The sequence below is a fragment of the Hyperolius riggenbachi genome, chromosome 1 (assembly GCF_040937935.1).
Source record: "Hyperolius riggenbachi isolate aHypRig1 chromosome 1, aHypRig1.pri, whole genome shotgun sequence".
Taxonomy (NCBI): Eukaryota; Metazoa; Chordata; class Amphibia; order Anura; family Hyperoliidae; genus Hyperolius; species Hyperolius riggenbachi.
Window position 1 is genome coordinate 530,664,244 of NC_090646.1, and position 16,590 is coordinate 530,680,833.

The 16,590-nt window shown below is 42.3% G+C and overlaps 1 protein-coding gene across 6 annotated transcripts in view; it reads left to right on the plus strand.

Moving 5' to 3' along the window:
* Positions 1 to 16,590, plus strand: part of SUSD2 (sushi domain containing 2) — a 314,471-nt gene that overhangs the window by 149,592 nt on the left and 148,289 nt on the right. For all 6 annotated transcript variants that reach the window (XM_068246340.1, XM_068246356.1, XM_068246346.1 and 3 more), the window contains exons 13-15: positions 6,579 to 6,755; positions 8,206 to 8,407; positions 11,084 to 11,232. In XM_068246340.1, the coding sequence (XP_068102441.1) occupies positions 6,579 to 6,755; positions 8,206 to 8,407; positions 11,084 to 11,232 (528 nt within the window). The remainder of the gene's footprint in view (positions 1 to 6,578; positions 6,756 to 8,205; positions 8,408 to 11,083; positions 11,233 to 16,590) is intronic.

The window sequence follows — 16,590 nt, forward strand, 5'->3', positions numbered from 1 at the left end:
CAGTGACGGGGCTGGTTGGTTAGCAGTCTGGCAGCAGTATTCTGTATCAGCTGTAGGCGGTACAAGACCTTTTTTGGAAGGCGAGTGTAGAGAGCATTGCAGTAGTCCAGTCGGGATGTGATGAAGGCATGGACTAAGGTTGGCAGATCTTCTGGGGGTATGAGGTGCTTGATTTTTGCAATGTTCTTCAGGTGAAAATAGGATGATTTCACCACAGCAGAGATTTGAGTTCTGAAGTTTAAATCCCAATCAATTAGAACTCCCAGGCTACGCACATGATCAGAGCTGCGCAGATCCGTGCCTCCTATTCCCAGTGGTGAAGACTGCAAGTTAAGTTGTTTTGTTATCATGCTCTGCCCTCCTATCAGAAGGACTTCAGTTTTGTCTGCATTTAGTTTCAGCCAGTTGTCATTCATCCATTGCTGTAGTTCACGTAAGCAGGCGTTTATAGTTAGAGTTGGGTCTGTCACACCAGGCTTGAAGGAAAGATATAGTTGGGTGTCGTCTGCATAGCAGTGGTATGTCAGGCCATGTTTTTTATTTTTAATTTAATCACACGTGATACAGGACTTCATTGAAAGTCACACACATGATGTGTTGCGATTGTGTGGTTTCTGGTACACTGACTTACATGCTAATCTGAGATTCCAGTAATAAGATATTGCCACAAGAATTGCAGCAATATCTCTAAGTTATCACTGACCCAAATCATGAATGCTCCTAAATATAAAAAGGAACTGACGCGAAAAATCTTTAAATGTAAAACATATACAAATAAGAAGTACATTTCTTCCAGAGTAAAATGAGCCATAAATTACTTTTCTCCTATGTTGCTGTCACTTACAGTAGGTAGTAGAAATCTGACATTACAGACAGGTTTTTTGCTAGTCCATCTCTCCATAGGGGATTCTGAGCTTGGCCTTTATTCTTTATAAGATTTATACAATGATGCTGGCCAGCCGCCCTGCTAACCATACACTTCTTTGGCAGTTGGACGGAGTAACTGTCATTCACTAAGTGCTTTTAAAAATACAGAAAACCCTGAGAACCTCCCATGGGAAGATGGGCTAGTCAAAAATCTGTCGGTAATGTCAGATTTCTACTACTTACTGTAAGTGACAGCAACATAGGAGAAAAGTAATTTATGGCTCATTTTACTCTGGAAGAAATGTACTTCTTATTTGTATGTGCTTACATGTATTTTACATTTTAAAATTTTCGCGACAGAGGTCCTTTAACCTCCTTGGCAGTAACCCCGTGTCTGACACGGGGTAAGCCGCCGGAGGGTGCCGCTCAGGCCCTGCTGGGCCGATTTACATAATTTTTATTTTCAAACACGCAGCTAGCACTTTGCTAGCTGCGTGTTTGGTCTGATCGCCGCCGCCGATGCGCCGCTACCCGCCGCGGATACAGCCCCCCCCCCGCATACCCCTTGCGCAGCCTGGCCAATCGCCGCCAGGCTGCGCTATGGGGTGGATCGGGACTCCCTGTGACGTCACGATTTCCATGACGTCGATGACGTCACTCCATTCGTCGCCATAGCGACGGGGGAAGCCCTCAAGGAAATCCCGTTCTGAACGGGATTTCCTTATGGGCAAGCGGCGCCGGCGGCGATCGGAGGGGACGGGCGGACGCCGCGGGGAGGGGGGAAGCATGTAGCTAGTGCTAGGCTAGCTACAGCCGCGGGAATTGTACCGCCAGGGGGGTTAATATAGAGTCCCTCTATGTAAATGAGACCCTTCTGTTTTGGTCTGGAAGAAGAAGGCAAGTGAAATCCAATTTGACGGTAAGTCAAGGTGGATTTGATTTGAAATTCATTTAAAGGGGTTCTTTCGTGAAAAAACTAGGCAGTTAAAAAATGTGACAGATGACAGGTTTTGGGCCAGTCCATCTTTTTAAGGGGGATTCTCAGGGCTTTCTTTGTTTTCAACAGCATTTCCTGAACAACAGTTGCAAAATGTAATAGTAGTGTGCAAGTGATCAGGGAGTGTGCAAGTGATTAGGGAGGCCGGCTGGTATCTTGCTATTTTGGCAGTTAAACTGCTGTTCAGGAAATGCTGTTGAAAACAAAGAAAGCCCTGAGAATCCCCCTTAAAAAGATGGACTGGCCCAAAACCTGTTATCTGTCACATTTTTTAACTGCCTACTTTTGTTGTGAAAGAACCCCTTTAAATAGCCTCCTACAGATATTTATATGTTTGTCACCTGGATGCTCTAGTCTAGATGATTATCATTTCCAACTCTGACTAGGAGAAGGAAAGATTGGCTGACTAAGGCTGTGTTCCCACTACAGAGGAAAACTGTCATTTTCTTGTGCACTTTACCGCATCAAAAAAACAGTGAACGGATGCTATTTTATAAATAGAATATTTTCACACTTGTCAGTCTGCAATGGAATCACTGGATTCGTTACAGTATGTGGACCACACTTCTGTGTGGTCTGTGATTTTCCAGATGAACAGATGCACTTCCCATATAGCCTATGGTTGAAATGTATGCACCACAGGCTTCAACTCCAATTTCTTTTTGGCTGGATCACTTACAGTAACATTCTCCAGAGACAGCTCATGGTGACCCAAAGCCCCTAGGAAAGCTATGCTTAAAATACTTTTACCTTCTAAAAAAACAATTTAATAATAAAATGAAAAAGTAAAATGTATAGTCTATAGGCACATTATATACCAGCGGTCATGGATGTGTGTTTGCTTTTAGGGGCATAGAGAGATGATTTGTATGTTCAGCAGTGGTGCATCATGGTAGATCTTCATTGCTCACGTCAAGCTGAATGAATGAAATGCCTTCTGCTTTAATTAGGTCAATTTAAATAAGCCATTGTTCTCCAGCTGAAAGTAATCAACCTCAATGTGTCTGTAGGTAGATGTGTTTATAGAATAGCTAACATATTTCTAGATAAAGTAAAACCTTAGTTTAACCACTTATGGACCACAGTCTTATGCTGGGCATACACGTTTTGTTTTTTCCGCTCAATTCTCAGTGATTTTGCCGCTCGATTCTCTTATCTTCCGCTTGTTTTTCTTATCTTTTTCTATTCACTTCTGTCAGGAATCGAGAGGCAAAACGATCGAACAGGAGATCAGACATGTCGGAAATGATCTATCTAATTCGATTTCCAAGTTCCGTTTTCCGATTTCCGAGTTTCGCTCTTAAATTCAGACTTCCAATCGGAAATTCGGAAATTTCAATTCCACAAAATCCAAATGAGCATCCCTACTCATAATCTAATCCTACCATACTCATAGTCTAATGTCCTACCATATTATTATGTATTTATATAGCAATGACATCTTCTGCAGCACTTTACAGAGTACATAGTCATGTCATTCACTGTCCTCAGTGGAATTCACAATCTAGCTGCTCCTGGCATGCATTTCCAAGCTTGAGACTCAGTCCTTCAAAGGATCAGATACAGGCAGCTGAACTCAATGACACCAACCCCAGCTGCTACACAGATAATAGAGGGAAAAACATCCAGCTGGATAAGACACAGACACAGCAGTAGAAGTGATTTGGCTGGAGAGCTCTGCACAGCATGTCTCTCAGACACAGCCTGTCACTGAGCCTGCACTTCTTGTCTCTAGTCTGCTCTGCTTCCGAACTGAAAGTAAAACGGAGTGCTGAGCTCTGAAGCCAAATCACCTCTCCTACTGTGTCTGTCTCACCCCAGCTGGATTAGGCAGGATTTTTCCCTTCTATAGATCGTGTTAGGTACCTGTGGTTACCTGCTGTCTGGGGTAGAGAACAGCTATGAGGAGGACAGAGGACTCCTGGACCCATGCTGCAGCCTGCACTCACTCACTCACTCTCCTGCAAGCTGCTGTGCATGGTGGGTGGGGATTTAGGGGCGTGTCCAGCTCACTATGCTGGCTCTCTCTACTTTATTGGCAAAGAGAGACAACAAAATAAAAGGGACTTACTGACTGGTGGGCGGGAGGGGCAGAAAAAGGCCTGTTAATTTTTTTTAGTTCAGTTGCCCAGGGACAAGCCTGCGTGGGCAGGGGCACTACAATAGTGGCAATGAGCTCCTTTTTAGGTGGACACCTGTCCCAAAAGGACAGACAGTTCGTACACTAACTATTTAGTGTCATTTGGACAGACTACCTCTCTAAATATGGACAGTTGGCAACCCTGATGGGGCCCCTTAGACCCTGAATGAGGCCCTAAGCAGCTGCTTGATGTAACTGGTTGAAAATCCGGCCCTGCCCCTAGTGACCAGGCTATTTTTTACAATTCAGTGCCCTGCAGCTTTAACAGCTCGCTGCAGAGCCATACAACTTAACACACAAATTAATTTTTTCTCCTTCTCTTGCCACCAACAGAGCATACATATATTTAATTATTATTATCATAATCATCATGTTAGCTATATTTATTAATGCATGTTGTATGACAGCATAATGTCAACATATTTAGCTGCATTTTCACAACTTTTTCTAAAAACAGTCAGAGCTTAGTGAAATAACATAATAACAGGCAGCAAATAAGGATAATAATCCTAAACAGGCTTGTTTACAACCGTTAAGCACAATATATTTAGGGTAGGAATTTCCAATACCAAAGAAAAACATTTATTGGCACTGGGGCTGGCCTCTTGGGCTTGTAACAATAATAATGTATCAGTGACTTTGGCATTACATTAATTTTGGAATAACAGAGCGGAACAGTGTTACAAAGAAAAAAAAAGTTTAATAAATGTTTATGTGGATGTTATTATTTTAAAAAGTTCTGAGGCTAGAACAGAAAGGTTTAAAGCCCATTGTTTCTCTCTGTGCTCTCACAAGATCCAGAGTAATTAGTGTTTTCATAGAACATTTGTAGTAAGTGATTGCATAAATAAGCACACTGAGAATCAATAGTCATTGTGCCTTCTCTTGTAATTGATGTTTTACCACAGCACTGAATGAAAAGAACAGAAAAATCTGTATCAGTTACTCTCATGGCATCTATTAGCTACCCAAGCATACTGCCTACATCTACCTAGAGATACATGTTTAGTAAGTAGCGTGCAGAAACATGATCATATGGTCTGCGCTTGGGAATGTGCCATCTGATGGATAGAGAGGCACGTTTGAGGCTAACTAGAACATAGGCCTGTGGCGATTAGAGATCAATAGGGAGGGCTTGATGATTTAAGAAAAGGTTTTATGAAATAGAGAAAACTCACAATATGGCAAGTTTGCTTTGTAGAACAGAAAAAAATGACAAGAACGCTGGATAACAAAATAATTTAAAGCAAAAGATGGAGCATTGAACTGAGCTGAAGCTTAAAACTCAGGGCCAATAGTGCCAGGATCTTCAGCTTGCCTACTCTGTTAAGACATTGGCCTCAATTCACTAAGCTTATCTCCTGTCTTTAATAACGTTTCTAGAGTTGTTACCATGGTGATAAGGCATGTAGTATTCAGGAAACATTTTACCTCAGGCAAACCTAAAGTTAACTCTTCTGTCTTTAAGTTAAGGGGAGATGTCTAAAGTTAACTCTTCAATCCTTAAAATAACTCCAGAATTATAAAGTTAAAGACAGGTTGTTAATTACCTGCATGTGAAAATAACTACAGAGGAGGTAACTTAAGGACTGAAGAGATAAGATAACTCTCTCACTGTGAAAACCTTTCTCTACACCTCAATAAGGCAAGATCGATGTGTGGAGGTAAGTTTTCTCTTGCCTTATTATCTCCAGCATAATCTTAATGAATTGAGGCCATTGTCAGAGACTGGACACTAAGAAATACAGCTTCTGACTAGCCTGGGAGCAGTACTGGTATGTATTGTGGCACCGCCGCATCAGTTGGGTGCGGGGTGGTGCTGCTTACAGTAAAATATCAGTAATTGAAATCATCAATATTTTACTATGCACTACCCAGTACATAGCCCAACCTTAACCCTAGACTCTAAGTGCCTAACCTTAACCCCCACACCTAATGCCTAACCCTAAACCCCCACCTAACCATCCTCAGGCACCTAAACAACTGATAGTTGTAGCTTATCGTCGACAACTGGCTATAACCATTTAACTCTATGTAGGTTAATAGTAGCAGGATGGTACTACTCGCATCGGGTGCCCAAATAACCCGCCTGGTTGCCTGATTACCCAAAAATAACACAGGCATCTATGAGACGCCTGCTGATCGCAGCGCCAAACTGACCTGATCCGGTCTGGGTGGTCCTTAGGCTAGAGATGACAATACTGCTTCAGAATAAGAACCCTATTCAGGCACTAACAACCTGAAGTCTCTTCTTCAGTCTCTACACCCTAGGAATAATCCCCAGTTGTGACTTTATCACAGACAAGTTGACGTTGTTTTTATCGAGCAATGCTTTAGCATGCTTGGGATCTACTTTCAAGGAGAAAAATTGCTTACCTTCTTACTTTGCTTTTGCCACACATTACAAATTTACAGATTACTTTTACCCTCACATGGTTCTTTTCCTTGCAATTCCTGCATTAAGTGCCTGAAAACTAAAAGGAATGTAATCTGACACAGAGAAAAGACACTGTGAATATGTCATCTTTTTACTGTCAGTTATAATCAATATAACTTGTTCTTTGTCGTTATCAGTTGTTTCATGTGGATGGATTGGTCCACCAGGAAATGGTGCAAAGAATGGAACAACTTACCTGTCTGGCTTTACAATCACATTTAGCTGTGACAGTGGTTTTGTGTTGACCGGATCTAAAGAACGAACGTGCCAGGATAATGGAATCTGGTCTGGTACACCAGCCCAGTGTCTTCAAGGTATGGAATATAAATGTTAAGTTATGAAACAAAATTATATTTCAGTATATTTTTAATTTTTGCCTGTATTCTAATTAATTCTTTTTCTAGTTAAGCATACATTTAAGCTTAAAGCGGTCCTTAAATCACATATTCACTGGGTCCTCTTCTTCTATAAAGTTATAATCACCTGCCATGTCTTCTTTTTGTAAATCTCAGTGAGGACTGTGTGTTCACTGACTTCTGATGCCTTTTGCTTTGTGGTATGCATGACTAGGCATGCCATGAAGGTGGGATTAGAGGCGTGATTAGGGGTGTGTCAGGGGCATGTCTTAAAGGTGTCTCTCTTTCTTATCTCATAAAGTTGTAAGGTATGTAATAATTATGTTGTGCTCTCCTAAGAAAACTGTCAAAACGTGTGTGTGTTTGCATGCGCGCGCACCCATGTTGAACAGGCGGGGGTAAATGGCATTCAGACTTTGAGAATGCATTGGATACTACACATATTTTAGTTCTGCACATCGACATACATTGCCTTCCTTAGAATCTGTATGGTCTACTGATTTGACATAATAAGTAACCCATCATGCCTTAAAGCGGGATTGTCACCATAAAAATCAAATTTCAAACGCAACTGGTCTGAGTGTATTCAGTGATAAAGATGCTAATCCTGCATTCGAAAGTTTTTCTGCTGTTATGGTTTGGAGTTATCACATACCTTAGGCGCACTGGCCCTTTAATAGTCATTGCCATTCAGTTGCATGCTGGGAATTATTTTTATCTATAATATATTACTCCTCTTCCCTTTATTTCCCGGCCTAGCTGCCTAGCTGAAACATGATCATCTGCTCACTTGTGTTTACAAGGCTGAGGTGACTCAGCGATTGGAGGAGAAAATAAAAAAGTTAAGGGAAGAAATGACATCAGTATTTAGCCTCAAACTGTGGGCAAAATACATGGGCAAAATACATGGTTCCACCTGGAACAGAATTCTCTTCATTTACTATATATTATTCACTGAAATCAAAACGTATTTATCTACTTATATATGTGTTTTTTTTTTCCTGGCATAGTATGGCTAATGCTCCTGCTTTAATATGTCCACATCAGTGTTTCTCAAGCCTGTCCTTGTGACTCCCCAATGGTGCATGTCTTGCAGGGAACCTCACCTATGCACAGGTGAGGTAATTAGTGTCTCTGCTACATGGAACCCACCTAGGGAGTCACAAGGACAGGTTTAAGAAACACTGGTCCACATGTAAGCTTCTACTGTCTATCATAGGAATCTTCTTATGTCCTTTTCTGAAATGACATAGGTCATGGTGCCAAAAACGTATGTAGAAAATCTGATGTACCGTAACAGAGACCAATAACAGTAACGGTCATGTAGAAGAAACTTTGTATTTTTATCCAAACACAATGGATTATTTTTTTCATTTTTATGACATAATTTTTATTTTTTATTTTGCAGTAACTGATTCCTGTTTAGGTCAATGTGGACAACGCTTAAGTCAATGCTCCTGCCATGTAACCTGTAAGAATCTTGGCAACTGTTGTCTTGACTATGCCACCTATTGTGTACGGATTGCACCACAGTCTGGCCTGCTGATGGGAGGCAGAGATTTTGTCATTTTGGATGTGACTTTTAGTGCAAGCTCTGATGTGAAATGCAGGTATTGTATAAAGTCACAAATTGGATATGATAGAATGTGCTTTGAATTGAATGTTTTTGGGATAATTGTGTCTTGATTTCTACTTTTCTAAAGGTATATTAAGGCAGCAATGCATCATAAACAGCTTTAGCCGTCTTGGACTTGTAGCAAGAATACAAGAGCTTAAAAACCAAATGTAAAATTGTAAAGCTTAGTTGGACACTTATTTATGCAGTGGCAACTAACTGGGAAAATACCTAGAGCAGTTTTGATAAGCAATAGCCATTAGCCAAGTGGTTTGGGAGGATATAAGCCTTGTACACACCCTAGATGGTTGTTGGCCAAGGTGGTGAGTGGTGCTGAGAATCTAGCAAGAGTATTATGGCCCCCGATATCACTCAGGACATCACTAGTCGATCCGTCTTTCTGACTGACTCAAGCGAGCACTAGCCGTGGGTATTGTTCTCACAACTCACCCCACCTACTCTTTGTGCTTCGTCGTGTGCAGCTTCTTCGGACCCTCTACATAGCAACAGAACTCATCACTAGCCTTGAGGCTAACGACTTGTCTGTACGGTCTTGACCCTGCAAAGCCACCTGAGGGTGACAGTACACATACCTGTGAACGAGGCTTGAGCAATCACATTTAAAGTGGAACTCCAGGAAAAATTATCTAATGAAAAAAAGTGCTTTATTTGTACAATAATTATGTATAAATGATTTAGTCAGTGTTTGCCCATTGTGAAAGCTTTCCTCTCCCTGATTTACAGTCTGACATTTATCACATGGTGACATTTTTACTGCTGGCAAGTGATGTCACTGGAAGTAGCTGCTGCTTGCTTTTTTGGCAGTTGGAAACAGCTGTAAACAGCTATTTCCCACAATGCAACGAGGTTCACAGACAGGAAACTGCTAGGAAAATGGTCCTCACAGTCTATTGTGGGAGGGGCTACACCACAATATTAACCATACAGAGCCCCCTGATGATCCATTTGTGAAAAGGAATAGATTTCTCATGGGAAAGGGGGTATCAGCTACTGATTGGGATAAAGTTATATTCTTGGTCATGGTTTCTCTTTAACTCCCTGCAAGCAGAATTAGAACTTTTCACTGGGAAACCATTTAGCAACATCTCTTTAAATACAGCACCGAAGGTTTTCCTTTCATGTTACCAGGAACAAAATGCTGGCACAGCCAAATGGGAAACACTGCACAAGACAGTTAAGAATTGATCATAAGCAAGTAAATTCTGAACTGATGCTGCCTCTATTGTGTGATTAGTTTGCACAGCACACAGCTTTGCTGCCCGCTAATAGCCACTGTGTATCTAGCCTGAGTGGTTTAATTTACTATTTGCACATCTTAATTTCTTCTGCTGAACTTCCAGTGACACAAATTTGTCACATAGTGCTAACTATTTTAAAACATATATACACAAGAAAGTGATCAGTTCCCTGTTTGTTTTTGTTTTTTCCTTAAAGTGTAACTCTAGACAAAGTAAAAATATGTCAGGCAGTATTCCCCAGACTAAATCCTGGTACACACATCCAATCAATTATCAAAATTTGTAAAAGATTGTTTGAAAAAAAAAATTATGAGAATTTGCTTGCACAATCTGTTCAAAGTATTCAAAATCTGTTAGACCTCTTACTACATGGAAGTGGTAAAATTGGCAAATCAAAATTGGATGTGTGTACGCATATTTACATTTATACTTTACTTCTATATGGCCATATTCACAAACTTTCTGAGAAGTAAAGCAATTTTATAATTAGCAATTACCATACATTGTGACATTTAGATGCATCCACAGGCACATACATTCACATTTGACTATACATATAAGCACATTGCTACACATGCATGAGTATACAGTATCTCACAAAGGTGAGTACACCTCTCACATTTTTGTTAATATTTTATTATATCGTTCATGGGACAACACCGAAGATATGTCACTTTGACACCATTTAAAGTAGTTAGTATACAGCTTGTTTAACAGTGTAAATCTGTCCCATCAAAATAACTCAACACACTGAGATTACAATCTCAACCGCCGTACACGTAAACATACTGTACATATACCGTATTTTGCTTCAGACCATAAGACGCACCTAGGTTTAGAGGACAAAAAACAAGATAAATACATTTATATAGTATATATGCTAAACCTGGTGTGTCCACAGTGCAGGGGCATCTTGTGGATCTTCTCCTTTCAATCCCCCATTATGATTTCCTCCTTGTACCTCTTAAGTCCCTCTTGAGCGTCTTGTGTCCTTCTCTGTCCCTCCTGTGTCCTCCCATGTCCCCCTGTGTCCTCCTTTGCCTCTGTTGTGACCTCCAGTGTCTCCTCTGTTCCCCTGTGTCCTCCCTTGCCCTCGTGTCCCTTGTGTCCTCCTGTCTCCTTCTCGGTCCCTCCTGTGTCCTCCCATGTCCCCGTGTCCTCCTTTGCCTCTGTTGTGACCTCCAGTGTCTCCTCTGTTCCCCTGTGTCCTCCCTTGCCCTCGTGTCCCCTTGTGTTCTCCTGTCTCCTTCTCTGTCCCCCTGTTTCCTACATGATTATAACTTAGCTCCGATGGTTGCTCAAGAATGAGGGTAAATCATTTGTTTTATTTATCAGTACTTGATATCAGTAAAACTAACTTGTTAAGGAGTCAGTGCTGTATGTCTTAATACTTATAAATTCTCTTTTATTAGATTTAACAATGCTATCCTTGTAAATGGTTATGTGGATTCAGGAAGAGCTCATTGCGTGTCTCCTTTACTGTACGAGACTGGCCGTATTCCATTCGAAATGTCTGTCGATGGAGGGAATACATTCCCGCACACTGGCACCTGGCTGTCAGGTAATGATATCACGTTTTCCGTGGCCGCAGAGTCAGCAATAGCTTGAGAGAAGATGACTTCGCAGATTTACCGGTGATCATTTCAATAACTGCACCCAAAACATCTCTCTGTACGTTGATTAGAGAAGACACCACCTCTTCAAATGCGAGACTGTGATTGGGCTTTTTGACGTGTACCTACCTAGGTAGAAAAAAAAAATACTGACTTCCCACAAGGTTAGCCCTAGACTGTGGTAGAGATGTTAGACTATTACTAGATTGTGATCCTCTCTAAGGGACAGCTAGTTAGTGACACGAGCATAGCAACAGAGCAACTCTTTATATATTGTCCATGTCATGACTACTGAACCTGCCTTTTGCTCTCATGTCCCCCTGTGTGGTAAACCAAGTTTTATTTATCATTGGAGGCCTTTTAATCATGAAAAGGTGAGCACTAACACTGCACGGTGGTCTACTGAGTGTGTCCATAGTGGCTTTGGGTCAGTCAGGAGAAAAGTGCTATACAAACAGCACTGCCAGTCACAGTCAGACAGCACCTCCATGATATAACCATGTAACATACAGAATCCCCAGTGGCAGATAGAACCCCCAGTAACAGACAGCCCTCTTGCATAATCCTCCCACCATCAAACAGTCCTCATGTGGAGAACTGGTGGTGCTGGTAGCAGTTATGTGTCTCCATGCTGTGCAGCACTGAGAGTCCCACCTCTGCACTGATCTGATCTGCCCACCACCCACCATGTCATGTGATACCATATAGCAGAACACACAGAGGGCCCTAATTGTCTGCTGCGATTTCTGAGGTGAGATATGGAGAACAGTAGGGGTGCTTGGGAGGAACGCCCCAAGTTTTATTTTTAAAGTAAGAGGCACTCATACATGCACCCCTTCTAGATACCCCTCTTTACATGCAGAATGGCGTTTTGTAAAGTTCAAGTGCTTTAAAAAAAAGAATTGCTCTCCATCTTTTAGGCACAATAAATGTAATTGTTGTAAAGCTTCTGAATGAGGTTGCCTTCAGTAGTTTGTGTGGCTACACCCCTGTGCGTTTTGCATATTCGTAGCGATGCCGCAATATGAGGAAATCTGGGTGTGATAAACATATAATGACAGTGTAGAGATGAATATATCTTTATATACAGTAAAATATATATATTGGCAGTGAAAAGATGAAGAGAATTATTCTCAGCACAATATTTTAGGGGTGGAGCACCAAGACATGATTAAAAAAAATTCAGCAGTTTGAGTATGATTCATGAAATGGTCTTAGGGTAATAGCATTTTTTTTCCAGGCACAGAGGTCTTCCTAGTCCTGCGCAGGCATCAACTGGCAGAACTTGTTTTATCTTTCTGGGAAACTCCTTGATTACCTCATGTGAAACAAGTATCTGATTAGAATGCCAGCCACTGGCTACTTCTTGCACCACAAACTGTCACTGCTGTAGGCTGCAGCCCTTTCAGAGAGTTCATCTTGTGAATTCTTCCTTGCAGTCTGGACAGCAGAATGACACAATCCAAACAGTAGCCCCATGGCCGTTTCTTGGGCAGGGCGAGCAGGGCGACTGCCCTGGGCGAAGACCGGCAAATAGAATAAGGGGGTGCAGTCAGAAGGACATAACTGCTAGGGAGATGGTGACACGCAGTGCAGCCAAATGGGAGAATAAAGACGATTACCAGCGCAATCACCTTCCTTCACTCCTCCTGGGCAGCCTGCGTCTGACATGAAGTCATCATCACCTCACCCCCGTGTGATGACACCTGATGTCCTGTAGCAGTACTGCAGGCTTTCAGTGCGTGGCGCCCATGGAGGATTCGGCTTTCCGGGCTTTCTTGGCCTGTGTGTTTTCCTGGTCCCTGCTTCCTCCTGGATGAGCGACTGGTCACTAGTAAGTAGGCAGATCTGCTTGTGACCTGTGGCTGTGTGACTGTCCCTAATGAGTAAGGGTTCGCGAGTCCACGGGGGTGGGGGGAAGGGGGCACAATTTTACACCCTCGCCTTGGGTGCAATTTAGCCTAGAAACTGCCCTGAGTAGCTCTGACCATGTACATGAAACTAAGGGGCTGGGAATTTAGGCGCAGAGTGAAGCTGAAAAACAGCACACCCTGCTCCTGCAGAAGCCCTGGCCGCGTTAATTGCTATTCTCTCTCCAGGCTGCCGTAGACTGTAGGGTAAGATATAATTAATCTGCCAGCTATTGCTGGTGCTAAAATTACACTGTTTTAATTGTCTCTTGACGGTGCCCAAATTACTGCCTGAGCGCAGCTATTGCCATAATTCCCATTACAGCCTATGGAGGAGCCTGGTGCGCCCAAATTTCCTGCACCATTTTTGCCTGATTCTGTTCCAACCACGGACCCTGCTACTAACTTTCTCCACTCAGCTGCTTCTTGTCATCTGATTTTTAGATGGCGCATTTAGCTGCAGTAACCCTTTTTTAAAAAAACAAACAAAAAACATTTAAACATTTAGATTTCGAAACTATTATCATTATATGCAACACTGAAAATTGTGCTATTGGCCTAACTGCGGGGTAACAGCCAAAATGTTGTGATCAGGGACAGTCACTAACATTTTGAATGTAAAATTGTTTGTTAGAGCCTACACTCTAACCAAGACTGACAGTACCTAACATACTTTTAAATCCTATTAATGTTTCTGTGCCTATAGCTTGCTTGTTAACATTTGTCACGAGAGGCATTTCTAGCCTTTTTGTCACTCCAGGCAAGAAGTCCTTTGTCACCTAAAAAAAAAAAACACCACATACTAGAGAATATAAACCATGTGCCATACAGAGTGGATGCATAATACAGTCCCTGAGATACAAACAGCCCACCGTTCCTGTCGCATTTTGTTGCACACCCCCTTCCTGCACTACCCTAGCTCAGTGTGTAAATGCAGAGTATAGTGCAGCAAAAGCTGTGCTCTCACCTCTCTGCTGGAGTCCAGTGCTGTGCTTCCACCTGTCTGCTCAACACTCGTCCTAGTGCCCAGCATCTCTTATCGCATGTAGCATGATTGCATGCGACATGAGGAGAGTGAGGTGCCAGCACTAGAGGGAGCAGACAACAGGCAGGATGGGTCATACAGGCACAGCACTGGATTTCAGAGGGGAGGTTAGAGCACATCTTCTGCTGCACTATATCTGCCTTTACACACTAGACTGGGGGAGCACAGGAAGGGGATGGGAACAAATAGTGAGACAAGGGGACAGAGGGAGGCACAAAGGGGGACCGAAGGAGGTACAGTGGGACAGATGGAGGCACAGAGGGATGCACACAGATCCGCAAGGCAACTTAAGCAGGTGCCTAGAACCTGGAGACAGTTTAGGGGCCAGGTTTATGCTAACCTCCAACAAATCTTGCCAAAAAGCTAGGTGGCCATCAAGTGTGGGCCCAAAGACGTTGCTTGCTGAGGGCACCATTTCACTTTAATCCATCTCTGGCCGCACAGGGGGGCATAGGTGGTACAGGGGACTAAAGGTGACACAAAGAGACAGAAGGAGGCATAAAAGGATGCACAGGGGGGCAGAAGGACACACAGGGGGCAGAGGGGGCATAGGGGGACTAAAGGTGGCACAAGGGGACAGAAGGAAGTACAAACAACCGTGGGGACATGGCTTTTTTTAGGAGGTGTTGCTTAGTTCAGAGGGGGGCTAAGTTCAGGGGGCGGGCATTAATCAGGTGAATGGCTCCCCCAGAACTAATGGCACTCCAGGCAGTGGCCTGTAATGCCCATGTCTAAAAGCACCCCTGGCTCCACCAGAAATGTACCCATTCATAGCTACACCAGAAATCTACTCATTCCTAGCTACTCCATAAATGTACCCATTCATAGTTTTGCCAGAAATCTACCTATTCATAGTCACACCATAAATCTACCCATTTATAGTTACACCAGAAATCTACCCATTCATAGCTACACCAGAAATGTACCCATTCATAGTTATGCCAGAAATCTACCTATATATAGTTACACCAGTAATCTACCCATCCATAGCTACACCAGAAATCTATCCATTTATAGTTATGCAAGAAATCTGTTCATAGACTAGAAATCTATCCATTCATAGCTAAGCAAGAAATCTACCCATTCATAGCTACACCAGAAATCTGCCCATTCATAGCTACACCAGAAATCAACCCATTCATAGCTACACAAGAAATCTACCTATTTATAGTTACACCAGAAATCTACCCATCTATAGTTACACCAGAAATCTGCCCATTCATAGCTACACCAGAAATCTACCCATTTTTAGCTACACCAGAAATCTACCCATTTTTAGCTACACCAGAAATCTACCCATTTTTAGCTACACCAGAAATCTACCCATTTTTAGCTACACCAGAAATCTACCCATTCACAGTTACACCAGAAATCTACCCATTCAGAGTTACACCAGAAATCTACCCATTCATAGTTACACCAGAAATCTACCCATTCATAGTTACACCAGAAATCTACCCATTCATAGTTACACCAGAAATCTACCCATTCATAGTTACACCAGAAATCTACCCATTCATAGTTACACCAAAAATCTACCCATTCATAGTTATGCCAGAAACCTGTTCATAGCTACACCAGAAATCTACCCATTCTTAGTTACACCAGAAATCTACCCATTCATAGTTATGTCAGAAACCTGTTCATAGCTACACCAGAAATCTACCCATTCATAGTTACACCAGAAATCTACCCATTCATAGTTACACCAGAAATCTACCCATTCATAGTTATGCCACAAACTTGTTCATAGCTACACCAGAAATCTACCCATTCATAGTTACACCAGAGATCTACCCATTCATAGTTACACCAGAAATCTACCCATTCATAGTTACACCAGAAATCTACCCATTCATAGTTACACCAGAAATCTACCCATTCATAGTTATGCCAGAAACCTGTTCATAGCTACACCAGAAATCTACCCATTCTTAGTTACACCAGAAATCTACCCATTCATAGTTTTGTCAGAAACCTGTTCATAGCTACACCAGAAATCTACCCATTCATAGCTAGAGTTGGGCCGAACCTCCGATTTTAGGTTCGCGAACCGGGTTCGCGAACTTCCGCGGAAGGTTCGGTTCGCGGTAAAGTTCGCGAACCGCAATAGACTTCAATGGGGATGCGAACTTTGAGAAAAAAAAATAATTATGCTGGCCACAAAAGTGATGGAAAAGATGTTTCAAGGGGTCTAACACCTGGAGGGGGGCATGGCGGAGTGGGATACACGCCAAAAGTCCCCAGGAAAAATCTGGATTTGACGCAAAGCAGCGTTTTAAGGGCAGAAATCACATTGAATGCTAAATGACAGGCCTAAAGTGCTTTAAAACATCTTGCATGTGTATACA